At 42.3% G+C, this 27,730-nt stretch overlaps 2 protein-coding genes across 2 annotated transcripts; both read right to left on the reverse strand.

The window, feature by feature from the left end:
- Positions 1-1,040: 1,040 nt before the first annotated feature.
- Positions 1,041-5,482, reverse strand: islr2 (immunoglobulin superfamily containing leucine-rich repeat 2). The gene is made up of 2 exons (XM_062548285.1): positions 5,287-5,482; positions 1,041-4,414 (listed from the first exon to the last, which is right to left on the reverse strand). The coding sequence occupies exon 2, from the start codon at positions 4,403-4,405 to the stop codon at positions 2,276-2,278; it is 2,130 nt and encodes a 709-aa protein (XP_062404269.1). The 5' UTR covers positions 4,406-4,414; positions 5,287-5,482; the 3' UTR covers positions 1,041-2,275.
- A 7,287-nt stretch (positions 5,483-12,769) lies between these two features.
- On the reverse strand, positions 12,770-27,607 carry sema7a (semaphorin 7A). Its single transcript, XM_062547573.1, has 14 exons — positions 27,431-27,607; positions 26,769-26,908; positions 25,949-25,984; positions 25,662-25,757; positions 24,859-24,961; positions 22,691-22,801; positions 21,913-22,055; positions 20,450-20,628; positions 20,016-20,124; positions 18,330-18,525; positions 16,417-16,532; positions 15,275-15,420; positions 15,050-15,105; positions 12,770-14,858 (listed from the first exon to the last, which is right to left on the reverse strand). The coding sequence occupies exons 1-14, from the start codon at positions 27,534-27,536 to the stop codon at positions 14,398-14,400; spliced, it is 1,998 nt and encodes a 665-aa protein (XP_062403557.1). The 5' UTR covers positions 27,537-27,607; the 3' UTR covers positions 12,770-14,397.
- Positions 27,608-27,730: the final 123 nt, after the last annotated feature.

Genomic DNA, 27,730 nt, shown 5'->3' on the forward strand with positions numbered 1-27,730 from the left:
TGTAGTGGGAACTGATCCGTTAAATAGCGCAGCTCACACAGAATGCTTTGCATGATTTTTTTTTTTTAGTTGTTTTGGGTTGTGATTGGTTTGATTTGCTGTTATAAATAAATCTACAATTTGCATAGGTTTTCTTTCTATCGAAAATGCTTTTTTTGTGCTCTTGGGGATTCTTTTTGAACGGTGTGGCATTCCTTAACAATTGCAAGCGATTTTGTGGGCCTACCTAAGGGCCGTTTTTTTTTTTTTTTTTTTTGGCACAAAACAAGGATACGAAACACGACTCAACCGATTTAGCTTAAATCTGTGATCAACTTATACGCTGTTACAGCTGCTATAGAATTTTATTCGGCCAGCATCCTCCGCAGTAGCTGACATGCGAGAGAACAAAGGCAAGAAAGTCGTCCTGTTGAATCCACTGCGTTGTATGGAATCTCGCGCCTCTCTCTTTTGACTGAGAAGAAACATTTCAGCACATTTCCATTTAAAATGTACAAACAAGTGTTTAGTTCCAATGAAATATATCTCTTTTTCAGGTACATAGGCCACCTTGCAAATTGAGTGGCCAATCATGTGAGTTAGCCTGTTCAAATTCACTGTGTAAAAAAAATGTAGCCTACTAATCTATTCATTTCCGAGTAGCCTATATCCCAACAAATATATGTTATAGGATAATAATAATATAATTGAGGATAATCTAGGCGGCACGCAGCACCAATATGTCAGTCCAGCCAAACGAGTAACAGTAGCAAAATATGTCATAGTATAGCCTAGGCTACTAAGTTTCATCGATTTTTCTTTCTCCATAATTGAACAGAATCAAACATTTCCCGAAGATCTTTCAAACCAGCCAACGCCCACATGTCCTCTGGATAACAAAAATAGTCTCACAGCCTGCAATATACCCTGATTGTACCCTAATCACGTTGTGTTTTCGGTGTTAATTGTTCTCTAAATTCAAAGAGCGTCCAACTGAATAAGAAAAAAGGTAAGACTTCTGGATTACTTCTTATTGAAATAAAACGAACATCTTTGTATTTCTTTTTCTTAAGTTTTATTAAGTTCACGTACATAAAATCATATCAAAATCTGAAAACGTTTGGGATTTTTTTACAACATCGTCAGACAGTTGGTCACAAAACAAGTCACTGCGTCAATTTACAGAACACTCGAAACCTCCAGGCGCTCTTCTGCGCTATAGGTGATAGTAGAAATCGACGATGTATAATCATATAAAAGAGAAATCTTTTGAATTTGATGGGCTTACATCACATATCAACATTTAGGATATCTATCGTCCTATTTTCTAATGAAACACACATTAAAATACTTCTGTGTGACATGCCACGGACAAGTATCTCAAAGAAGAGAAAGGACACGTTCAGAATCAATCCAGAGAGGAGAGGATAGCACCCGTTCGCCATAGAGGTTAAAGTCACACGTTTTAGAGTCTCACATTACATTTATCTGCGTCCGTTGAAATAGGCTTGAGTTAACGTTTCCAAGCACTGTACGTACAAGCCGTGAGAATGGGTAAAGTGAAATCCCTCTAAAGGTGATGATACATGAGGCAACTTTTCGAGCAATGTTGCTGATGCTGGCCACCACATAACCACCTCGCTGTGGTTGGATGGTCGTTGGTCGTGATAATTTGCCTACTGATGATTACTAGTTCTCCAGAAAAAAATGTTGCTCAATATCAATGGGGACGTGCTAGACCAACAATAATCAGGAACATTGGCAACTAACATTGCTCAAAAAGTTCCGTTGGGTATCATCAGCTGAAGTCCCGAAGAACAATGGAACGGAGTCAGTGCATGGACATGTTCAATATAACACCGCTACCCAGCAATCCGATCAACTGAAGCGGACGCTGAAATGTCACAAATGATACGCTTGCCTACGCCCTTCATAAAAGACTTTCCAATAACTATCAGTCGAGATTTGTAAACACTGATGACTACAAAGTTTTATTCGATTGGCTTTTTTTAGTTTAGTAGCCCATTTCCGTAGGCTACGTTTAACTGTAGCCTACATTTTCTTCTCTCAGAAAAGACGGGTGATCCGTTCGCCCTATCCAGAGCGCTCATTCTTAGTTTCGAAAACCTCCCTTCCATTTGGAAAATCATATACATCGATTGACACTGTACTGAGGTAAAATAGGCAACCCACCTTTATCAGGGCGATTACATGTGAAATGATTGGTAGATTATCTGGTTGATAACATGATTAAAAGTTACTATTTTACAAGATCTTTGACCGTTTTGAAATTGACTCAGCGACCAGGCTGTTTGTAATTGCCGTTGATTTCCTCCGAAATATTCACAGCCTCCGCCCCTAGGGGCAACCTGTCGCTGTACTCAGAGCCCACTTCGAATTCCTCCTGCGTTTTGGACTGCGAGCCGGCAATGGACTCTGTTACCACGCTGCCCTCGAGCTCACCTTCCCCATCCTCCTCCTCTCCCTCTGCGTCGCCCTCCACATCATCACCCAGCTCACTCGGATTGAAGGTTTTCTCCGACTCCACAAAAGAGGCTCTCGGGTCAAAGTCAGTCGTTATGTTTTTCTCCATCTGGTCCGGATTTTGAGCTTTCATAATTAGCTTGTAGGTCTTTCCCTGATACTTGTACAGCAGATGACAACAGGTGGCTCCAAGCAGAGGCACAGTAGCCAAAGCCAGCAAGAAAATGCTGACCACCACAATGATGAGCAGTGAGGGGATTTTCTTCCTGGTGGTAAACACAACCTGGACCTGACAGTCCTGACCCCCATAGGTGAGACAGAGCGTGTAATTCGTGCCAGGCTTTAAGCCTTGGAAACGATAGGCATTGACACCATCCTCAATCTTGGACCACTGAACAACGGAGTGGCCATTGCCAGTGCTGACACATAGGTAGAGCATGTCCAGGGTGGATTTTTTGGTGATGGTCTGGTACAGGCTGAAAGGCTCCTTCTCCACGGTCTGCAGGTCTTGGGTGTGGCTGATCTGGAGGTTTGACTTGCTGTTGGGCAGCTGCAGTGGGTTCAGCTGGACTTTGGCCTCAGTCTCGGACACTTCCAGTGCGATCACCCCAAAATCAAAGGTGTACTGCTTGAGCTCGTCCAGGCTCAGGTTGAAAGCGTGGTTGGATATGTACTGTGTGCCGTCGTTTATGCCACACTTGCTGGCAAAAGGCAGGTCTTTGGTGCCCTCTCCTATCTTCTCCGAGTCACCAGTAACAGAGACTGACCCAGTTGGAAGTGTTTTGGGTTCATTGTCAGATTTTATCACGTTGTTGATGGAGGTCTTGGGGCCAGGTTTGCTAACAGGTTGGCGGCCCTTGCCACCAGTAGTGTCCGGCCTGGAATCGATGGCGTGTTTTGGGGTGCTAGCCATCACCACTTTGACGGTGCCCTCAGCTTTACCCACTTCGTTGGAGGCAGAGCAGCTGTAGTTGCCATCCTCCTTCTTGCTCATGCGCGGAATGATAACGGTGCCATTGTGAAACACCAGGAAACGTGTGTTGGTCGTTGCGTTGTTGATCGGAACCGCCGTGTCTTCCACAACACTGGGCAGAGTGAACTGGAATTGCTGCTTCCCATTCACCACGTCCCACTGGAGCTCTGGCTTGGGACTGCCCTGGGCCTCACAGGTCAAGATGACCGTGTATCCCTCATAGAGCGCAGTGGTCTCAACGTTGGGCTGGTGGGTGATGGTCACAGTGGGCGCCTTGCAGTCCATTTTGGGCATCTTCACCACGGTCACCCCCTTGAGGTGCGAGGGCGACGCGCACACAATGTTCTCCTGCTCAGGCACCGAGATGGTCACCCCTCGAATCCAGTCCCTCAGCCACTCCAGGCTGCAGGAGCAGGTGAAGGGGTTGTTGTAGATCTGGAGATGAGACAGGCTGAGGGACTCGAACGTGCCCTGCGCGATGGTGGTGAACTTGTTGTTGTTGATGCGGAGTGAGCGCAGCTCTTTCAGGGTGAGGAAAGCGTCCTTGGGCACGGACACCATCTCGTTGTTGTTCATTTTCAGGAGCTGCAGGGCGGTGAGGTTGACCAGGTCCTCCCAAGGGAAGTTGACGATCTTATTGTAGCTGATGTCCAGGTTCCTCAGGTTGACCAGTGGAGCCAGGGTGTCCCGCTCCACGGTAACAATGGCGTTGTGGGCAAGCCACAGAGAGGTAATCATGGTGACATTGACAAAGCTCTTGGCCTTCAGCACCTGGATCTTGTTGGCCGACAGGCTGAGGGTCGTTACATTGGAAGGCAGTCCCACGGGCACGAGAAGGAGCTCTTTGGAAGCGCAGTCCGCAAGCTGAACTGAATATTTATCCATGCAGTTACAAGGTGCAGGGCACCCCTGCACGGTGCCAATCGCCACAGTCCATAAGCCAAGAATTAGCAGGTACCTGGAGTCCATTTTCAGTACCTGCAAAGAAAGCACTGGTTAGTATTGCATTAACCAGGGTGAAATATTTACATCATTTTCATTTCCTGATCATAAAAAAAACAACTTTAGATAATTAAATACATTGAACTTTCTTTACATGAACCCCTTTATGTTTTAATTAAATACACTGAACTTCCTGATGGTGACTATGTAGCTACTGATCACCTTGTGCCAGAAATGCAGTAGCTTTATTATGCCTCTTGAAATGTGGGGCAGTGTGTGAGATTTGTTTAGGCAGGACCGAGAGCCGCAGCTCGGAAGAGCGCAGAAAAGTCACTCACGGACAGGCAAAATAAAGCTCGCGTTTTACAGTTTACAGAGTTTGCGTCGACTAATAACAGACCACAATACCATATCACCAGCCTTTTTCTCTAAGCCAGCCCTGGATGCAGTTTGTTTTGTTTATTAACATCTAGTACATGAATCTACAAATATAGAAATACCTTTAGTTTAGCAATTCCTAACTGCTAAGTTCACGAATACATTTTATAAAACGACATGGAAGCTTGTCCTCCCACAGCATTGCGAGGGCTCTGTCCGTGGTGCTGAAAGCACCTCTGTTTGTCACACGAGTGTCGAATTGGCGACCGTTTTCCCCACTCATAATGATAAATAATGATAAATGATGTATGATAAATGACAAATAAGTAATTCTACAAAGCTTACACAGCTTAAGCAAATTGTAAAGCATACACTAGAACTGCATCTGCCACTGCGCATCGCGAAGTCGAAAACGAGACTTAATAAGTTCAAGAATTTTTCATTTGTACACTTTCTCACACATTCTTGCCTTACATCACATGATTGGTAGATTATAGTTTAACACCGTCCTTACTCAGAAATGGTCTTACCTGATCATGGATTTCCAAGTCCTTTAATGTAGGCTAATATAGTTTTTAAGGAACAGCAGTGATATTTAATATGAACAGATATTAGAGGCTGAGTGCAGGAATATTGTCGCATATATTCGATCCTCTTGCATGACTTTGGAAGGCGGTGATGATATTGGTGAAAGACAGACGAGGAGACATTTTTCTCCCAGTGTGATGTTGAACAATCCCGGGGCTGTTTTCTCCGTGCGGTTGAGTTTGAGTGGGATTCATTGCGCGTTCCCGCCTTCGTAGGGGAAGGGGAGGGCTTGTGAACGCGCGGCCTCTCCCATCCCTGCCATATTAAAGCTACAGGGTCCTTGCCATCCCAAAGGAATATTTATAATTTAGACACTGATGTTTAATTCATCTAGCTTCCTAAAGATCATCCCTGACCTCGTTCCATTGTGAAGACCAACACAATCAAAACAGCAGCTGTACCATTTATCCTACACGATTTCAAAGGTATTCTTAATTCTTAATTTTCAAACCAATTAGGGGCCGTGTTGCAGATGAACACCAGTCTCAGAGTCTTTATTTGAGCACAATTTAGAAATGATTCAAAGACATCTTCCAAGAAAATTCCTATGAGGATTTAGCCTTATCAAATTAGCCTATTGCCTTTAAACGCAATCATGAAGTCACAAGGTGTGAGATCAGACTTTACTATAACGTTACTAAACTAGCCTACTCAAAATATTGTTTTGTTGTTTACAGTGACTGTAAAAGACGATACAGGCGCTAACGTGAACATGATGGAAAAACTATGTAGCCTACGTGCCTGCGGCGCAAGAATGTTTGTAACTCTAAGGATGGGAAAAATTATTTGAGGTAGTCAAGCCAGAAAAAAAGATGAGTACGCCTATTGTCGATTGCTAACACAGAAAATATCAGTTGGTCATTTCCAAACATTTCGCTTCGGCGGGATCTGTTTCCAACTTAAACGCATCTGCACGCCAACTTTGTAGGCTGAATGCTGTGTACAGTAGGTGAACTTATGTGTGTTTACATGGCAGAGTCAGAAATTCGGTTCTGCAATCTGCTGAATGACTTTCGCAGACAGCACAATGTGGTAGCACCCGAGATCATCTTCTGTTGGTATGTGGCTAAATGCTGCCACCTGCTGATTAACTTTGCACCACACATCTTCTTCTTCTTCTTCTTCTGTGAATATTATTGCCAGTTTGCAAACTTAGTGCATTACCGCCATCTAGATAGATAGATAGATAGATAGATAGATAGCCTACTTTATTAGGTCCCAGCAGCTTAAGACACCACACACAACATACACTACAACGTAAACACTCTATTTCTCTTCCCTTTCCCCTATACCTCACCTGTGAGGTAAACCATTACCAGCCATCAACCATCTCTGTGCCTGTCCCTCATCACACCTGAAGTCACATCCCTCTGACTGCCCTACCATCGCCATTGCCTTCGCCATCCCTATGACTGCCCTACCATCGCCTGCTGTGGTTCCCTGCCCGAATCTTTGGCCCTCGGATCCCAGCGACCCATCACCTTCCGAAATAACTAATGGATTACTAATGGACAATTTATTCCCTACACTGGACTATTTGAACTTTCATTGTCATTGTAACTTTCAAACTACAAATGACTGTACTGTAACTGACCCAAGGCAGATGGGTTGGGCCCTTGAGTCGTGGGTCTGTCTGAGGTTTCTTCCTATATGTATCTCCAATTCTAGGGAGTTTTTCCTTGCCCCTGTTACTCATGGGCTCTCTTTGAATGTCTAACACTCTGTAAAGCGCCTTGAGACATGTGTAATGTATTGGCGCTCTATAAGCGACATTAAATTGAAAATTGAAATTAAACAGGATGATCAAAGAACAAATCCACATGACTAAAAATAACAGTAATAGTAATACTGTAACAGTAATATTCTAAAGATACTACAACCATGATCTACATGAATGTACTAAGGATGTATGAGGTGCTTGCAGTAACGAGCCAGGGACTGGCCCTGTGATTCAGTGTAAGGAGTGTGTCAAGGTGGTAGCAAAAAGTCCAACAGTGCAACAGTGCGGGGTTGAGTCTACCAGCGATAAATATGGACAATAAAGATAAAAAGAAATATAGTAATATAACAGTTATAGTATAAATGAACAAAATAAGTAATATAAAAATGATAGCAGCAGTGCAATGATAGGTTTGAAGTACAAGAGTATCAGCCATTGGTCAAGTATGAAGTTCAGTCCAGTCAGGGGGATAGAGGGAGGGGGGCTAGTTGTCTCCTTCAGAAAATCTATTACTGCTTTGGTTGTGGACTGTGTTCCAGGTAGACTCGACAGATTGAGTTCTTTTTTTGCCCTCTCAAGCTGTTCTCTCTCTTCAGAGAACTGCCTACATGTCAGAAGTGCATGCTTTACTGTTTCTTTTTCTCTACAGTGTGGGCACATTCCATGCTCATGTTTCCTTATTATGTGTAGGCCTCTGTTCAGTCCTGTATGTCCTATAGTCAGCCTGGTGAATCAAGTTTCCTCCTGTCGTGTGAGTGAACTGATCTTTTAAACTGAATAGCCTACCATGTAATCGCCTACTTTCTCCCCCTTATCCCATTTATCCTGCCAGAGTTTATAAATACATTCTTTGATTCTTGTTTTAAATTCTGATTGGCTAAGTGAAACCTGTACTTCTATTTGCTCTGATTTTTAAGTGCTTATTTTTTTCCATAACTGTCTTTTCATTGCCCTCTATACCTGTACGCTGGAACCCAAGTGAACTGTAAAATCAGTTTTTGTTGAGTTATTCTGAAGATCATCTGGTGAACTTCATCTAAAAGGTCCTGTCTGCTCGCAGATTTCCCCGTCTGGATGCTTGACATAGAGTCTGAACAGACAACTGTTTTATATGGCTTTATTTGTTTTACCATTATGCCATTATGAAGGCCATCATCTCTGCAGAGAAGATTGGGAGGTGGTCTTAGGTTCTTTTTCGTATTTAGGAATATCAGTGTTACCTGCACACACCCTGAAGAAGGCTGCTTACTGTATGCCGCTACGTGTGGATTGCTACTCCCTGTTTTTAAACCTTTCATAATGAAATAGCCAGTTAAGAATAAAGGCTTTTTAATTTTTGAAAGAAGAGTGCCTTGGATTTCCTTTTCTCTTACCTGCTGGTTCTTTGGATGCATCTGTGAATATCTGTACTGTGTCATCATACATGACTTCTAGGTACTGCTGATTGGTAGAACTTCTCTGACATTAAAACTTGTTTTAAAACTTGTTTTACAATTCAAAAAATGTTTTACATTCCAGTGGGCTGCAGTGCTGTCTTACTCATATGTTGCCAGGTTTTTGTTTCACTGTTTTATTTTTCGTTTCTTTTCTAAATAGGAAAACGCTGTATGAGGAATTTCTGGAGGCACATTCATTTCCTTTCCCACGGCAGCTAAGTACGTTGATTATGCCATATTTAAGAATGGAATGAAATGACAAGTTGTGAGATCAGACTTTACTTTAACGTTACTAAACTACTCTAAATATTGTTCCGTTGTTTACAGTGACTGTAAAAGACGATATAGTAGCTAAAGTGAAAAGTATGCTGAATCAAAGCAACACTTACCATTCTTTCACTATCACTATTCTTGACTTATTAACTTGACCTCTGTTACTAAGGTGACCTCAAGGAGGGGTGCAAAATGCATTTTTTTATCAAACATGGAAGGATACGAAATCAAACCAAGAATGAGCAAGTAGGTTCAGAGTGGCCACTGCCAGACTAATGTTCTGCTATGAAGGGCTTGGCAGATGCTGAAAAGGGCCTCTTCAGAGTTGACCTGAATGAAGCACAGGGGTAGGCTACCACATGGAACACATTTAAAATGAAAACATACATCCCAAGGAGCGCAAAAAGGCCTGCCAGACACCCTCCAAATTTGGCAAATACAGTATGTACAATATCTTAGACCTGACCCAGAATAAATATTGACAGTACCACTTCAAATAAATTAGGGAAAGAGAGGTACATTTCTTCTGCGAACAAAATCTTCATAAAGAACCTTTTTTGTTTGTTTTACCTAAATGCACAGGTCACAATGATTGGCACCACTAGGCAATCTTTGCCTCTACAAAAGCCAACTTTTTTTTTTATTTTACACAACTTCTGTAAAGCATGAGAAGACATACTGTAAGTTTCAAACCGTAATCCAAAATAAATAAAAATAGGCCTACATCCAAAATAAAATAAATATTTTGGATGTAGGCCTACATCCAAAATAAAATAAATAAAAATAGGCCTACATCCAAAATAAATAAAAATAGGCCTACATTGGCATGCCATGGTACATTAAAGGAACAGTTCCAGTTCCAGTATTATATTATCTAGTCTACACACACAAAGCACTCTGAATGGGGACATCTTGCTTATACCAATATACTGCTGCGCTGTATGATGGAAGACAATGCAGTGAGGTGGAGAGCAAGGAAATCACACATACTCTTTTGCATTCTTCCAATTGACCTGTAGATGTCATCAAAGAGTAACCAGACCATCTCTGACCCCTGAGAGACAGGTGCAAATACAGTGGGTGAGTGGGTGCCTCTCATTCGTGTTTTATACATCCTCCCTTCCTTCCTCGGTCCTCATCCTCACTGAATGATGGGGCGGCAACAATGGGATAGTCTATCCGATGCTAGTTATAGATCAGTGGGAACGAGTCTGGAGGACCGAGGATCGAGGAGGGATGTTGAGAGAGGCCCAGTTTATTGAGTAGAAGAGTCACACTGACTGTTTCTTCTTGTTAAGAGTATGGATTGGTGTTTTACTCATGCATTACTTACCCAGGCTGAGGCTGTTTGAGAATGGCCTAGCTTTTCCTGTTTCCTTTTGGAAATTGGGCCAGAAGCTTTTTGCATTGTCCTGATTGTCCAAACAATCAACAATCAGCCATCATCAACAACAACAGCACTGAAACCTTAACCTCCTTGGGAGAAGTAGTTACTCTGGCTGACATCAGCCAAGAAGAGCAGGATAAAAATAAAAAAGCCTTGCAACAGTGTCACTGTGCAGCTAAGAGGCTTTACAGGAAGGAGAGCTCATTAAGGCCAGACAGAGTTCAAGCGAGTGGGCGGTGTCACTGACCTCCTGCTGTCCAGTCAGAGCAGGTACAAGTTCATAAGAAAATGATGAATGTTTTCAAGCCCTCTTTTACCGATGCAAATATCTCTCTGAAGGGTCCGGCACAGGCCTCCACTCGGCAGAGTGGGGGTGCCGATTCTTGAACTGAGTTCAGTAGCACCTTGATGTCCTTTGATGACACACACACATTGTGTAACCCATACAGTCTGCTGAGACAGTCTGCATCATACAAGACATTTAATTAAGGTCTGAGTCCAGTTTAGAGTAGGAAGAATTGAATAAACTCACGTGAAGCAGAAGTTCTGAGTTGAGGGGATGTTTTGATGTGGAATAAGGTCATGTGTTGTGTGAGATGGAAAGGGAGTAATTTGTCATGTCTGCTATACTTCTAAATTAAAGTGTTGACACAGTTGTCCTTGTTTTCAGAGATATATGGACTGCGTAGCTTGTTTTTGTTTTCATCATGGCTGACAGACAAACAAGAGTGAACAAGAGAGTAAACAGGCTCTCTGAGCTCTACCCTCCTGATTACTCCCTCACAGCCTTGAGTAGTTTGATCACATAGGCACTTGCTAGTGAAGCCTACTTGTTGCACACAGAGGCTACTTTGTTGCAGATTTTGTGTTGTCTGCTTTGGTTCGTTGGTTGGTATTTATTGGTAGACGACCCATCATGAGTGTGGAGGGGGGTTGAGTCTGGGATGCCAGACACCACTGTTGAGTCTTCTGGAGGTGTTGTGGGCCTAGCTCAATGAAATGCCCATGAAGGAAGGTGCCTGCTTGATAAGCCCAGTGAAATCAGCTCTTGAAGGCTGGTGATGTTTTTGTTGGTGATTTCGGTTTTGACGGTAAATAGGCCTGGTTGTAGATTTGCTGCTGTGTGAAAAAAAACTATAGCACAAGGAATTTAACATCCCTCCTGTGTGTATTTGAAATTACATGCATTTGATTCATTCTCTCTTATGGTCAACTATGATGAGGTGCAGACATGGCAGAGATTTTGAATTCATACTCAGAGAACCCACAACAGACCAGACATACTGATACTGACTCATGCCATGCACTGTTATTTAAAACTTACACTTATGCTCACAAGCTTTACTTGCCAGAAGAGTATTTTAGGACACATCTATTCTATTCTTGCAGTATGTGTGAGGAAGTGTTTTTAAAAATAAATTAATGATAATAAAAACAGATGCTGTCTGTCTGCTGTCAGGTGCTGTAGCTGTGCAAAAAATAGCATAACTGATGTTATTTAGCACAAATTTAGCACATACATTTGTCAACATTTGTGAAATTGGATTGTATTATACTCATGCGAATAAAAACAACTTTAAGTTCTCAAATGTCAAAACTCATTTCTCTGACTGGGACAGACTGGGTGACATCCCGTGTAACCCTGACAAATGTCTATCCTTTAAAATAATATTATTATATAATTAACTATCATAAAGCACGTAAGTATGTAAATAATAGTTAATCTACTATAAAGATTACAGTGTGATGCAGTTCTTGTGCAGTAAACATGCCCTTTTTTGGCATTAAAAGCTTCCTTATTTACTTTTCCTATTTAAATATTTATACCTTATCTGGGCACTTGTTTAGAGCTCAGTTTGCAGTCTCTGTGGAAGGTAATAGTCCGAATGTGTTGATCTCTCTGATCACAGCCAGTCCTAATTACGGGAGCTGATCTCTGTCCTGAGTGATCTCTGCTCTGTCTCCTCCTGATCCTGCTTCTTGGAACACCTTCCGCACTTACAGCTAAATATACAAGTGCCCCAGCTGAACAGGCTACCTAGTATGTGAACATCATGCAGATGGAGAGGCAATGGTACACACACACACAGACACACACACACACACACACACACACACACGAGGATGTTCCAGAACATAAAAACTGGAAGTGTTTCCTGTCAGATATACTGATAAAAGTTATTCCCTAGTGCCATAACCGTTGGTCCTAAAGTGGACCCCGCCTTTGGCCCTATGTTGTGAAGAATTGCCTTCATGAACCACCTAGTCATTATACCACAATCCCAATGCAAAGCCATACTATTACCTAGTGCACAAACACATTATTACTGGCTCAACTCAACTTTCCACACGGCGCCTCACCCACTGTGTGGCATCACACCTGTGCACCTGTGTCTCTCAACCCCCTGAATAATGTAAACACTACACTGCACATGCTATCTGCTTCACTGCATGGCCTGATGAAATATTGACAAAGGAGAACAAAGGTGTTGCGTGTCTGCGGTTCCCTGAAACTACTGATGGTTTTTCCATGAGCTTACTCTCTTCTCTGTGGACACACGCAGTATTGATTCCACAATGACATACAGCAATGGAAGACAGCGAGCATGTCTAAAAATAATGTTTTATTGAAAATAATAATAATAAAGCTTTTTAGGTCAGAGCTGTCGCATGGTAGTGAAAAAATATTAATAAAAGTCAACATTTCTAATCAAACAAATATGAACAGGAAAGTTTATATATTATTAATATATTTAATGTTGTTGAGCACAAAATCATTGAAAGGTATTGTAACATAAAGCATAAATAACACAAATAAATATTATCAATAAATCAGTTGGTCAAATAATGTCTAAGTGGACTAACACAGGCATAGTATTCCTCATCCATGATCTCACCTTCACCGTTATTGTGTAGACCAATTTAGATTAGAGTATTCTCATGGGTTATGGAAACACTTCCTGTTTGGTCCTTTGTACGCCCTGTCCAGAGGAACAGCATGGCCGTGAACATAATGAACTTCACTTTCAGTCCCCCTGATGCCATGCAGTGGCTCTCTATAATGGACCCCAATCTGCCCTTCTGTTGTGTGTTGAGAGCACGGAGAATTTTATATATGAATGACTATGAATCTCCACTAAATAGACATTATGTCTGTGTCCACTTAATTATCACCAACATGCTAACACTTTCCCTTTCCATGGTCTATTTCAGTAGGCTGGGTGAACCCTGCCTGACGAATTTGGATTTCACTTGGCAGCTCAGGCTGGAAACTTGTACATCTATCTCCCTCACTTTCTGTTCACAACCTTTGGGTTCAATCACAAACTAGCTTATCCAAAAGGCGCACTCGGACCGTTGGTCTGATTGGTTGAAGGACTATCCAAGCATACGGAGTCATTTGAACTATGCCCATTGATCACGCCTCTTGTGCAGTAGAAATAAAGCACAGACTCCTAATGTTCAATCTTAAACGATTGATCTAATATGGTGATAGCCAGACTACTATTTCAGTGCACTCAAAGTGAACATTGCACTATTGCTCTCATACCCCTAATGACAAATACTGACTTCAGTCTACTTGAACCAAGTTGGTCTCTATCAGGCATCTACAGGCCATAGAAGACCAGCGTGCTTTCAGTAACCATGCAGCTGATGGGGATGACGGACACTAATGATGGCCAAAGCAATCCTCTGGCTTCTGCTACTGACCAATTAACTTGGAACGTCAAAGCCCTCAAGATGCTTTCTTCAGCCGGGTTGACTCCGTCCACAACCTCTCACCGTCATGCTCACGGGACTCCCATCTCCCCCGAGTACACTGTGACCCACACCATTGGCTGAACGTCCACTGAGCAAGGCCTTGATTATTCCGCTCCCTTGTGGACACATGCACAGACACAGACAGCTGGAGACAGATGTTTCCGATTTTGACTCCGTAGTCTGCTTGGAGTATGTGGACTTAGACATTCACTGCCTGCTGAGCGGCTTCTTCTCTTCAGCTTCTTCCTTGCCTTCAAAAATCTGTCCCTTACATTTTCCCCTCATGCTGTGCATACGCACACTTCCTTCTTTCCAATGTGGGTCATTCTTTCCAATTAGGGTATTTTAAATACAGCCATCTAATTTTATCGGGTGAAAATATTTCTCTCTCATCCCACTCCCAACAAAAAAAAGATATGGCTAGAAATGTTATGAAGAAACAGCGAGAGAAAGAAAACCGTCAGATAGATACAGTCTAATCTAAAGCTTCCATCATTAAAAGGAGCACCACCATCAGTACGATCATAAGCCCTGACGTAAGGTGTGATGTGATCTTTGCCGCATCTCCTCTGACCTTGGGCGAGATGACCGTGGACTTAGGAGTAGGAGGAACAGGACGTTCCTGCTTCAGCAGCTGATACTGCTTCACCACCTTGGTGTAGTCGCGCTCCAAGGAGACACAGGTGTAGTTGCCGTAGTTTTCGGCGCCCATGGCGGGGATGAGGTGCAGGCAGTTGGAGCCGGCCTGCTGGCAGGCGCTGCTACTGCGGCCCTCGTGCTCCCAGGTGTAGGTGGCGTGGTGCGACTCGATGGGGCAGGACAGGTAGAAGGGGAAGTCCAGCGGGACAGAGTGCACCAGTCTCTGGACGTCTGGCGAGGACATCAGGGGCGTCGCTCTCTTGGTTCGGGTGGAGCGTCTGGGTGCTGTGGAGGCGTCTGTGGGAAACAAAGTCAGAAATGGGTGTTGACTAACATGAGACACAATAATTCCATATGTCTGACCAAAACATGCCGTTGAGTCATAAAAGAATCAGGAACAGCTGGAATCTGTCCTGGAAGTCACATCATATTAAGTTATAATTCATGTTCAGTGCAACAGCCAAATGAATAGTTAAGATGATCTCTACCAGATATATTGTGGCATACGTCTGTCTCGCCGTCTGCAATGTTCTGAATACCCCGACTGCAAAAAAACGTCAAATAAAAATGAAATACTGTGAACATTTAATGCATCGTAATTCATCATAATCCCCTGAAACATTCTGCTCTGAAACCTGCAGACATCAGATCAAAACACACTGCACACATACCAGTGCATTCTCAACAGCATAAACTTCGTGGTCAAGACTTACGGCATTTCAGCGGTGCATCCTCGAGGCGTCCACGAGCAGTAGGGGTCGCGAGCCAGGACACAGTCCTCACAGGACTTGTTATAATCCTGGCACCGCTGCAAGTCCAAATATGACATCTGCCCTGGATATCCCACGATTAGCCTCCTCTGCGAACGGAAACAAGTATCAGTGCTCTGCATTTATGACTACAGCTGACCTTTGAATGTATCTTGCCAAAATCTGACTTGGGTTCAGGCCCTGCGCTTTGGCTGAGTTATCACACAAACATCATACTTTATCGTTAGTATATTTTACTGTTCTTTTTAGTCATGTTGATTTGTTATTTTAGCATCCTCTTTACATTGTAGTGTATGTTATGTGTGGTGTCTTAAGCTACTGGGACCTTGGATTTCCCCTTGGGGATCAATAAAGTATATACAGTATCTACTGTATCTATCTATCTATCTATCTATACTATAGCCTGGCTATCACCAGACTAAGCTCGATATTTTAAGATTGAACATTTGTATTTCTGTTCAATCTTATTTAATGTGTTTCTACTGCACAAGAGGCACAATCAGTGGGCATAGTTCAACTGACACTGCACACATTTAAATAGTCCTTCAACCAATCAGCAAACCAAAGATCTGGGTGTGCCTGATGGATAAGCCAGTTTGTGATTGGTTCCAGAAAACGTGGACAGGAAGCAGGAGAGATAAATGTGCAGGTTTCCAACCTGAGCTGCAGGGCGAAATCCAATGGCCAGCAGATCACCTGGGCTTTACCTAGCCTAACTATTACACATCTTACCAAAGAGATACAAATGTTTGTGCACAACATACAGTGCATGTCTATCTACATGTTTACCATATTCAAACCACATACATTACAGTAGTGTGTGACTATATAGTGTGACTATGTTATGGGCCCTGATTTGAATGATGGAATGGTACACAATCAAACTGCAATAGTGTAAAAATAAACTCATTCTGCTAATGATCCTATCCAGTCATGGGAGGGGTAGTGTACTGCTCCCATATGACACAACTAACACACTCTGACACTGCAAATGACCTCATCTGACTGGGCAGAGTATTGTGAGGACGTGTGTGTGTGTGTGTGTGTGTGTGTGTGTGTATGTGTGTGTGTTGGCGTGGTCGTACCCTCTTTGAGTCGAGCTTCATGGACTGGATGGGGGCGGAGAGGTTGTACAAGTGAGTCTCTGAGATGATGAAAGGCCTGAGGTCATTCTCCAAGATCTTGTGGATGGTTCCAGTATCTAGAGAGCATATGGAAGGCGGGACAGACATGAATGACTCATCACAGACGCTCATGAATAATTGATGTGGGTTGGAATCAGCCTGGTCACTGATGGGGGGCATCTGCATTTCCAGGGACTAGTAACAAATTCTGCCGCAGCCCCACACAAAGAGCACTTTGTTCAACTCTATAGCGTATATACTTGGGATACGGTGTGACTTCAATCAAGGGGAAGAAATTGGACAATGACAAACTAGACGTAGGGCATAGCATTGCAACATATGACCACTACTCAGTCTTGCACATTCCCTACACAAAAATAAATCATGCTCGTCAATTTGTCTCCATCTCCTACTCTTGCAACTCATTATGTGTGTGTGTGTGGGAGGGGGTGTGCCTAAGTATAAGTGTGTGTGCTACTGTGTGAGTGTCTATCCATGGGAGTGTGTGTGTGTGTGTGTGTGTGTGTGTGTGTGTGTATCAGTCCTGCCTTATCTCAGCAGAAAGTACATTTCAACATCCGCTACCGGCAACACTTTGCTCAACACCACTATCTACAGGCCAATGATAATATCATAAAGTACACAATTTGGTGCAGTTCAAAACATCTCAGCTGAAGATAGTGGCGATTAATCTTATTGGGGGTGCAGCATCACAAATAACTGCTTATGGGCTGGGTTGATGTGGGCCCTTTAGACCAGCATAACACAAACATTTCATAATCTTGGGTGCAGCGGTTGGTTCGGGTAGTCATTTCGCAAAAACTGCCAAGGACCCGGTTATAATAACAAAGGTTTGGACAGGTTCCATCAAACAAGCACAAAAATCCACCAAGGCCTATGGGGAGACACTTGCCAAAATAAAAACCCAGACATTATCTATGCAAAATCTTACCAGTAATGCATATTTTGCTTGTTTATTCGTTTGTTTGGTACAGAACAAGTTAGCCTGTGTAATATCATGACAGACTTTTCTTCTAAATCCTAAAGCCTCTAAATCCGTCTGACCACTTTTCTTTTAAATGAGCATTTTGTATCAGGCTCCTATAGGGTTTCGCCTACAAATCAATATTTCAGACCAGGAAGAGAATGGTATTTAGTGAGTTTTGAAGCTAAATCATTTAATTAACTTACACTATATGTGAAGAGCATTCACTCACCATCATTATCTAATTTTTGACAAAAGTGGCTTTTAGAGGTTTTTGCATCTGAACTCTTCGTTTGCATCCTTCTGGATATTCTATGGGCTAACTCATCCTACATCATTACAATCACAAAGGCAAGGAGACAATGACAGAATCTTCTTCTCTGGGTCAATCAGTCTTTTCAAATGAGTTATCACTCCTGCAGGCAAGGGCTATGCTCCTGTGGGCAAGGGCTATGAATAATTCAGTGTTGATATCAACACCCTTATGCTACCTGCTACTGGACCAGGCATGCTCAACATCCATTCAGAACTGTACATTCACTCTGCCCTGCTGTTCCTACTTCACTGACTACGAGCGCAACAGCATTAAAAGTCACATTGATCATCCACTGCAACATTTTCTATATGAGGGTGGAATGAACGTGCAAACCATTTGGTTTAGCATCTTTAAACCTACATATGTTTCAATTTAAAGGAAAGTATGCAGTGAATGTAATTCGGTCTCTCTGCCAAATGTTGATTGGTGCAACCAAACACAATTGAAGAAATACCAAGCTGGCAAGTCTGCAGGATGTGGCTTGTAGGGGGGTTAGCGTGTGTGTGTGTGTGTGGGGGGGGGGGGGGGGGGGGGGGGGGGTAGCGTGTGTGTGTGGTGTCAGACACGGCTTACCAGTGGCAAGAAGCAGCACATTGTGTGAGTTGTTGTTGGCTGCCTCTATGCGATCCACTGCAATCTTGGTGTAGTTGTTGCTGCTGATGTAGAAGGGAGTGTGTCTGTAGATGGGATGAATCCAGTCGGTCATTTCTGAATGCTCCTTGATGACGGTGATGGTGGCAATGGGAAGGGTCTTGCTGTTTCGAACACACTGAAAAAACAGACATGCAATGGAGATTAAGCTCAGAATAAATGTTCAAAGGGCCTGCCATAGGTACTGACATAACTTTAAGTCATGCTTTGTTGATTGTGTTTGTGGCATGCATGTGTTTGTGTTGTGTGTGGTGGTGTGTGGCAGGACGGGGGAGGTGGAGAATGAAGAATGACAGGAAGTGAGAGGCCACTTGCTGCCACAACTCCCCATTCTGTGACTACAGCAAGCTTCTCACAACACCAACATTACGGGTTTAATAAACTGGGTGCACATACAATGACAAGGTCAATATTGTTGACTGGTTAAAGGTCTCTCCAAAAATAAGAAAATGACAAGCTAAAGAAAAGAAATGTTCTCTGAGGGCGGACACTCTTGACATATGCACACCCAAATGTGTGTTTTTTACAACATAACCATCACCATAACACTAACGACTATGCAAAAACAAAGCCAGATAAGTTACTGACAGTATTTAAGGGGTGTTCCCTGCGTCATTTGGCCAGTCAGTTTTCTCTGTCAGAGCAGTGGAAAAATGGAATTCCATCCCAGTACATATTAGGGGAAGTTCAACCTTCAGTCAGTTTGAATTATCCCTGAAGACATGGCTAAAGGCTAATCAAATATGCGATCATTAGTCATTGGGTGCTGTCTTATGTGTTGTCATAATATGTTATATGTGTCCCTTGTACTGGATGTGTATTGCTCTATGTCAAAATGTCTAAGTGTGAAGTTGCTGTTGTCTATGTTGTGTTGTTATGTCTTAGTATGAGGCTGTCTTAATCTGATGTTGCTGTTTTTACTGTGTAGTTATTTGTAATGGTAATAGTAGGGTGTGTAATGTTATACTATATGTTTATTGTTTGTTTATTCTTTTACTGCCTCCTGCCTAGGGACCACAGATGTAAATTAGCTGTATAGCTAACTAAACTAAACTAAACTAAACTAACTTCCATTCCAGCAGCGCTTCCCTGGAATTAGGGAATCCCATGGACCCACTACACGCACTATGAGTCATACAGGCTGATTTGAGATTCAGAGTTTCCACATCTATATGTTATGTGTCATGGGAGGAATCCAAATGTGAGGGAAATGAGGGAAACTAAAAAGGAAAATGTTACGTTGGGGGGGAACCAGGACTGGAACAATACCGACGACCACTAAACACTACACCCAACGGTACCCAAGCAAGAAATGTTTTTAAACATTTGGCTGGAAGGTTTGACACTTGTGCAAGTCTGTCAATACTATCTTCTGTGTTCAAGGTCAAACTTTTTTTACATTAGACCAAGCCTTTTTCCTCCATCTGGATTCTCTCTATATACTGTAGCAGCTCTCTTTTGAGAAGCGTTGAAAAAGCTGACATGTAATGACTCAGCTGCACAGTGGTGAAACCTGACCATATAGCTCAACAGGTGTGCGAGGTTGCGGAAAAGCTGACCCCAGCAGTTCAGCTGTTGGAATGCAGGGGAAGAAAAAACCTTCCTTACCGCTCCTGGTCTGGGGCTGGGGACAGGGTCATTGTAGCCTTTGAAGGACGAGGTCTCAAAAACTCTGTCGATATCCTCCATGGAGTAGATACAAACTGCAGTTGAGTTCCTGGTACACATTTAACAGAGATGTTAGAAGGATAATCAGGTTACGGTTAAGGTCATTTACAACAAAACAAAACAAATGGTTCCAAGCCATCACTTATTTTGTCAAATTCAACAAGTTGCTGCTCACAGACCTCTGGCTGCCCTCAGTTCAGTGTGTGTGTGTGTGTGTGTGTGTGTGCGCTTTGATAAAACAATGCTGTAACCAACTGGAAACCAACAAAGTGGCTTGGACCTAGAGATAGGCCTCACAGACTATTCAATCAAATATTTTCTGATATTAAAGAAATGGGCCGAGAATAGAAGACAAGGTGAGAAGCGGAGCGCACCAGCTACTGAAGAACAGAGCGTAGACACGCGTCTTCCTCCAATCAGCATCATGCTGCACGTGGATGTCCTGGAGACGATTGAAGTAGAGCGACTCGCTGGGGATTCCGCAGACCAGCCGGGCCTTCAGGAATGAGGTCCAAATGTTCTGGAAGAACCTCTTGGACCCGCCCTCATCTGCCTGCGGAGCGGTGGGGAACACAACATCATAGAACAACATGAAACTCAATTGACCTCTGCTCAACTCAAAGCTGGACAAACAGAACGGTCATGCACGCCATCACACTCTCTTTGATAATCTTAAGCCCAGGTGTAGGGCTCTCACAGACTGAGGAAGAGGCAGAGAATTCCCACCCAAGTAGGCCTACACTTGGCAGGCCCATTCTCAATAATCAGACTGAGCCAATAAAAAAACACTGACAACAAACAAGACCTCCACATGAAACAATGAAACAATTCAAAAACATTAGACTATATATAAATATAACTGGAACGAGCGCACCGCTCCCTTTCCCTTTTCCCTGGAAAAGATTAAATACTTTCTAAGGGGATCCTCTAGAAAATTCGGTAACACTTTATAATAAGGGTACATGAATTCTCATGAACTAATGCATGAACTAATGCATGAATATTTATTTATTTTATTGTTATTATTATTATTTTTATTATTATTTATTTAGTTATTTTTGATTGTTAATGGTATTATTTATTACTACATGTACATTACAATTCTATTTCATTATGTCGGTAATGTGTATATGTATATGTGTATGTATTTGTTTAACATTGGCATGAATGTTGGTATGGGTGGGATGGCGGGGAAAAGTTGAGTGAATTCAGAATTGTACTATTCTTAATTCAATGTTAAGACTCCTTTTAAAACAATAAAAATACTTGACAAAAAATAAAACAAACAGACAAGCCTATGACACGCGCACTCTTCACAGATCCCTGACCAAATAATCTAACCCTGAGCAGGATATGATACAGCATGGCTCATAAAGACACTACATGAGACAGAGCTACACAGATCCAACCGGGAGGTCCCATTCATAAATTAATTTCCATCCGGGAGAGCTGATGGCTAACATAATAGTGAATCACCTTTCTAGAAGTCTCCATGACTCGGATCAATAATGTATACTCAATCCACTCAGTCTCATCCCGGAAATAAGATATCTTAAGCTGCATTACATGCCAGTTCTAATGGCCAAATTGACTGAGTAATAATAGAGGTTGTGCATTAGTGGTGATAGAACCCCTCTGCATGCATTGTGAATTGCAGGAAGTCTACTATCAACAAAAACAATAGGAACAATCTATGAAAATATGATCACTAAGCCAGAGAGTGCTTCATGATGTCAAGCATACTTTGTCACTAGCTGTATTACATCTAGTATTCTGGAAATGTGTGTGTGTGTGTGTGTGTGTGTGTGTGTGTGTGTTTGAAATGATAAAGGTATACCTTGCACACTCGAGCCACTCTGGAAATCCATGGGTCAGCCTCTGGACTGCTATCAGAGTTCTTTTCACGGACAAAGACATAAATCTTTTCATTGTCAGGGTCGTTCTCAAGGGGAACTGAGAAAGCTGAGATAAAGGTGGGTTCTACAAGGGTTTTAGGGAGAGAAAACACGCACACACACACACAGGGAGAGAGAGAGAGACAGAAAGAGGAAGAAACAGAGAGAGAAATAAATACAATAATGACACTAGAACAATGAAACTAGATTTATTTTTCCCCCCATTCATGACCGTCATGATTCATTCTGGTCACAATGTTGCTGACAAGTCCACTACAATGAGAAACAGAGCAGCGCAGTTGTGGCGTAGCGGAGATAAGCTTTGACAAGCAGACAGTCTAATCGGCATTGTGGTGACTGGGTTTTAGGTGGGCGATAGCACGATCTCTGCAGAAAATAGGATGACGAAGGCTACTTCCAGAAGGGCAGTATGCAATTAAAATACCGCCAACTGCTGTAGACAGCTGGCATTGTTGGCGTTTTTGGTGACGGTCAGCTGGCATGACTAAGTGTGGGAAGTGAGGGGATCAGCATTTGTGCACAAACAAGTCTCTCTCTTACCTTACACACAATCACAACATTCATTTAGCAGCTGCTTTTAGCCAGTGACTTTTCAGTACAGACACACTTTTTGGGTGGGCTTAGGTGTGTGTTCTCTGAGAATTGAACACATGATCTTGATATTGTTAGCCCCTGGTGCTACATGTATGTTACACTCACCTGTAACCCATTTGTCGTACATCCACACGTTAGTGCGCTTGCCTGCGGTCCTTCTGAACTGCAAGGAGCTGCCATCTTTGTACAAAGGGGCAGCTGTGTACAGATCTCCATCTGGAGAGGGATGACACCATCTCAAATATTAATTCCGAAGCAGAAAAAGACACATTGTATAAGTTACTGTAACTTGGATGTGCGGGTGAAAATCATCAAGCTAGAAATACAGGCTTTGCTGTGCACATCAGAGCTTGCCGTTGTAACGCTTAGTGAACTTTCGTGCTTGTTACTCGGCACACAGCAGGTCAGTATCAGGCAAGTCTGTACATGTGGAACAAGTGATCCCTCACTAATGATAAAACAATGAAGCGAGCTTACTCAGGAGGCCAGGATATATGAGTCCTCAAACAACCTTGTCTGCCATTATTGCTTGTTGTCTCCAATGGTTAAAGTGACATCCACTTGTTCTGGCTAGAACAGCAACTATAAACACAGCTGTATCTGAACTGGCTGAGGTGCACTCTGATCAAATAGGAGAACCATGAGAGTATGACATCGGGAGGGGACAATAGGGGGGAAAACGCCTGTTTGTGAAGGTGGGGCCAAAGGTTGATATTTGTTGAACACTGTGATCCCGAAGGAGAGGCAATTTGATAGTGTACGCGGAAAAACACACGCCCTGACGCAACATCCCAGATTTCACATGATGACGACGTGCCAATTCGGTCGGTCAAATAAGACTTCTTCTAAGTCACTTCTTCTAATTGAGGCCCAAAGTGACAGAATTTCTAAATCATGTAGAATTATGTTCAACCTTAGCAGGGGCGTCACCGTCACTTGACCCTTTTACTGGTGCCCAAGCACTTAACTGCTATGTCCCAGTAAAATTTAAATTCCAGGTTCAACTAGATTGCTCGCATAGTACCCGTCACACAGATATCACACAGACTAAGCACCAGTTGCTTTGATTAATGGCTCACGAGAAAATTATCAATGAACTTACATGAAATGTAATCAATTCCGCCTGCAGTTCTGCACACCCATTACTCTCAATGAAATATCTCACAAACACTTTACTCAACATGTGGCAAATCGGAGGTTATAAAGCATGTCTCTGTACTGGTTTTGAAAATGCAACACATTTCTACATGGTCAATGTAAATATTTTAGTAAATTGCTTAGCCATGCATGGAGTATCCCACCAACAATAAATGACAGATTCCAGATAATCCCACTTGCGCATATTGAATATATATTTCTACTAGCATGTCTCCTATAGTGACATTAATGCAAAAATACGAAGAGAAAAAAAAATAGAAACACAAATGACTTTTTTCTTGATATAAAACCTGACATGCAAATATTATCCCATCATACTCTCCCAGATATGGATAGCCCAAACTGTTCTGAAACGAACTATCTTATTTTCGATTAGCTGAACAACAACACTGACCACTTCTGCATAAAGTGCTGAAATGTACACTTGTTTTTACCATATCTGAAGTGAAACTCAGCAAATATGCTTAGTGGTTGGGAACTTATTGCAGTATCATCATAACTGGCGAAGGCTACAGCACAAATATTTCCATATCCATAGCTAAAAATAAGCACGTCTAACTGAATTGTGTTTCAAGCCGCACAAAATTGATGCATTTAAATGTTAAAATATACCTGAATTATAAGAACTTATATTGAAAACATAAACCTTTCAGCGGTCCTAGTAGATCTAGTAGATCCCTTTGGTATCCTTATGTTAATGTGTTAATATGTTAAGTTCAGCTCTGTTATCTGAGATGCCGGAACACAGTTCTGGCCAGTCTTGGCCGTTCCGGCCCACTTGCCTCATACAGTACAAGCGTGAGTAAATGCTTGAATTCCTTTTCACTTTTACTAATGCAGTTATATGACTCCGTTTTCAAGTGCAGGACTTTGTATCAGTGAAATGGCCTTTTTAGGCTACAGTGAGAAGCAAAATTTCAGCTAAATCTGGAATTCCTCTTGATGGAAACCATGAGGTGAAACATGCAGCCAAAGTATTCTCAGCCTTGAGATAAGCACCCATCCACAGTAAGGCTGGTATCCTATGAGTGCTGAGGTCTGGCCACAGAAACAGGAGCTGAATACAGTGGTCTGCATCAGAGTGTAACATTAAGCATGTGGTATGGTTTACTTACCCACTGAGAGGGATAAGGAGTTCTGGGAGAATGTGTGTGGGGCGATTCCTATCCCCTCAATGCTCGCAACTACCTCAGAAGACCGGTTGTTCTCTTTGGGAAACTATACAGAAGGAGAGGGAAGCAGGCATGTTCAGCACGCCGTGATGTGCAATGGGACACATGGAACACATACGACTGGCAGACATAATCTGCATGAGTTTTTTAAGTCACAGGATGTGGCCAACTTCAAGGCAATAGACCAGCAGGTGGAACTCAATAAAGTTTACCCGAAATTACCAGTGCAACTTCACTTAGTTTAATCATAAACTATGATTACAGGAGAGACTTCAAAATGAAGAGTTGGGTCTAAATCTTAAGGGACATTCACACCACAATAATGCTAACGATAGAGATAACTATACCATAATGATGACCAAAAAGCTTCCACACTGACCAACGCCAAGAAAAGTCTCTCCTTGTGTAAATGAATGTGATGGTTAAAATGTGCTGGGTTCGGATTAGCTGTTAGCTTTTTATCGTTCTAAAAATCGGTTTGAAAGTGATCCTCAACAATGTTGTTCTTCATGTAGTTATCTTTATAGTTTATGTGTGAACGTTGTCATTCATATTAACGATCAATATGTTTATAGTTAACTACGTTTATGGCTTACGGTATGTTAACCTTAGTCACATTGCGGGCACGTATTAGTGTGTTTATTGAGAAAGACTTCATTGGTTTGTGTGTGCGCTTTAGTGTGTGTGTGTGTGTGTGTGTGTATGTGTGTGTGTACGTGTGTGTACGTGTGTGCGTAATTCCTTACCAGCCTCCAGCACTGTCGCCACTCTCCATCAGTACCACAGACCAACAAGCTGTCCAGGAAGTCTTCAATTGTTGTGACAACATTTTCACAGGGGCCCTAAACCAAGAACAAGCTTTATGACTTGTTTATGGATGAATACCATTATATACAATTCAGCCCATTAAAGCCTACTATTTCACTGACAAAAAGAGTCAAATTAAGGTTACATACAACTACTTGTGGAAAGCTATGCTTGGAAGCCACACAGAATTAAATAATACCAAATAAAAATACATACAAAAACTCACCTCTCTGCAGGACTGGTTCGATGAAAGTGTATAGTTCTGCAAAAAGAAACAGGTCATTTCAGCTATTTCTCTCTTCAATCTTCAATTCTGCAATGTCTACAATTATTTAACTTGAGTATTTGGAGTAGGTCTCACACTACTTCACCCTCATTAGCCAGTAGGTGGCAGGTCCATTTGTCTTGTGTGTGTGTGTGTGTGTGTGTGTGTGTGTGTGTGTGTGTGTGTGTGTGTGTGTGTGTGTGTGTGTGTGTGTGTGTGTGCGTGCGTGCGTGGGTGCGTGCGTGCCTGCCTGCGTCCACTCACATAAACTAAAAAACTGGTCCGATTCACTTCAAATTTTCAAAGTAACCATATCTCAACTTAGCTTCACTATTTTTAAAACTGCGAGATGGGGACAAGGGTCTGCAGTGGCATGACTGCTCTTGTTTCTATTAGTCTATTATAAGTTAATAATATACAGTATAGCATAAAAGGGCAATAAAACATAGAGGACACAATGTAGAACATTACAATGTTCAGAATTTGTAACCAAGTGATAACAGGAATTTGATCAGTAAGCAGAGAGTATCTTGAGTCTGGAATAATATACAGTATATCACCAGATGAATCAAGTCAGATAGGAATCAGCACAATCATTCTTGGCGCACTTGGTCTTTAAGGAAGGATAGTAAAAAGTACGCTCAGCGCATGGCTCAATGATTCTCTAGAACTTTTACACTAAACATTTGGTGCCATTTCTGGACTCACAACCTCGGCTATGGACGGCTGAGATGCGCAATAAGAAGTCTCTCAGGTGAGGACATGATGGCATCTAACCTACCTCCAAAACATGGCCGTTTTGTAAATGTATCTGTAGCACGTAGTTAGTTCCTCCAATAAAGAGACTGTCAGATTTCTCTTGATAATAAAACACGGTGTGACTTAAATTTCTGTCGTATGGAAAGCGGTCTTGAACTCCATCTGCAAAGGGGAAAAAAGAAGCGTTCGGTCTAGCCTATTCTGCTGAATACAGTTGAGAGATGTGCAGTTATTCTATTTGTGTTTTGTATGTATTGCTGAAAATGGTGTGTCCTACACTTTCAGATGTTTAATGTAATTTAGAACAGAGACTTCAGATTAGTCTAAGTGCCCGCTTTTCTTAATGCGCTTAATCCAAGCGGCTTTACAAAATGATTTCTAACGCAGTGCCTTTTCTAATGTCATAGATTTAAACTGAGAAAAGTTAGTATTTTCCCTGAAATTACGCATAGTTTATCAATTACCAAATACTAAATGCAGACCACTACAACTCCAACAACAACACTTCAGAAGATCTTCAGCTGACCAATGATGATGCATGTCTGAACTATAGTAAAGTAATGATAGCTACACTCAGCGCCACTTACAGGTATAGTGAAAATAATACAATAGGCTACACATTTTGTCCCAATGGAAAAGATAGGCTACTCTGTTCCAAGATGACAAATTAAACGGTCAACTTACCCTGACGCACACTGAGTCTTGGAATATTCAGTGGGTTCCCACAAAACACAAATGTTACGATGAAGCTCCATACACAAAAGCGTAACTCGGACAGAAACGGTCGCATTTTGGTTGATGAACTTCATGTAGTATGGGTTCCCATTTCTTCACAACATTAAAGCATTTCTCTTCAGCGCACTGTCTTCAATGATTCCTCGCTCCGCCCCGCCCAGTACTGCCTAGTCGAATCCACTCAGTGTGCGACTGTGCGTGTCCACGCAGTGTGGACTGGACAGGACAACCTATAAGTTCTGCGTGGCC

Source organism: Sardina pilchardus, chromosome 10 (genome assembly GCF_963854185.1).
Source record: "Sardina pilchardus chromosome 10, fSarPil1.1, whole genome shotgun sequence".
Lineage (NCBI taxonomy): Eukaryota > Metazoa > Chordata > Actinopteri > Clupeiformes > Clupeidae > Sardina > Sardina pilchardus.

What these genes read in the sequence shown, in the direction of transcription:
- sema7a (XM_062547573.1), bottom strand. Translation starts at nt 27,536, where the DNA reads ATGCGACCGTTTCTGTCCGAGTTACGCTTTTGTGTATGGAGCTTCATC. An exon ending in GTACGACAAATGGGTTACAG is followed by an intron (nt 22,056 to 22,690) that starts GTGAGTGTAACA and finishes AAACCCTTGTAG; the next exon opens with AACCCACCTTTATCTCAGCT. An exon ending in CGTATGCCACAATATATCTG is followed by an intron (nt 14,859 to 15,049) that starts GTAGAGATCATC and finishes TGTTTCCCACAG; the next exon opens with ACGCCTCCACAGCACCCAGA.
- islr2 (XM_062548285.1), bottom strand. Translation starts at nt 4,405, where the DNA reads ATGGACTCCAGGTACCTGCTAATTCTTGGCTTATGGACTGTGGCGATT.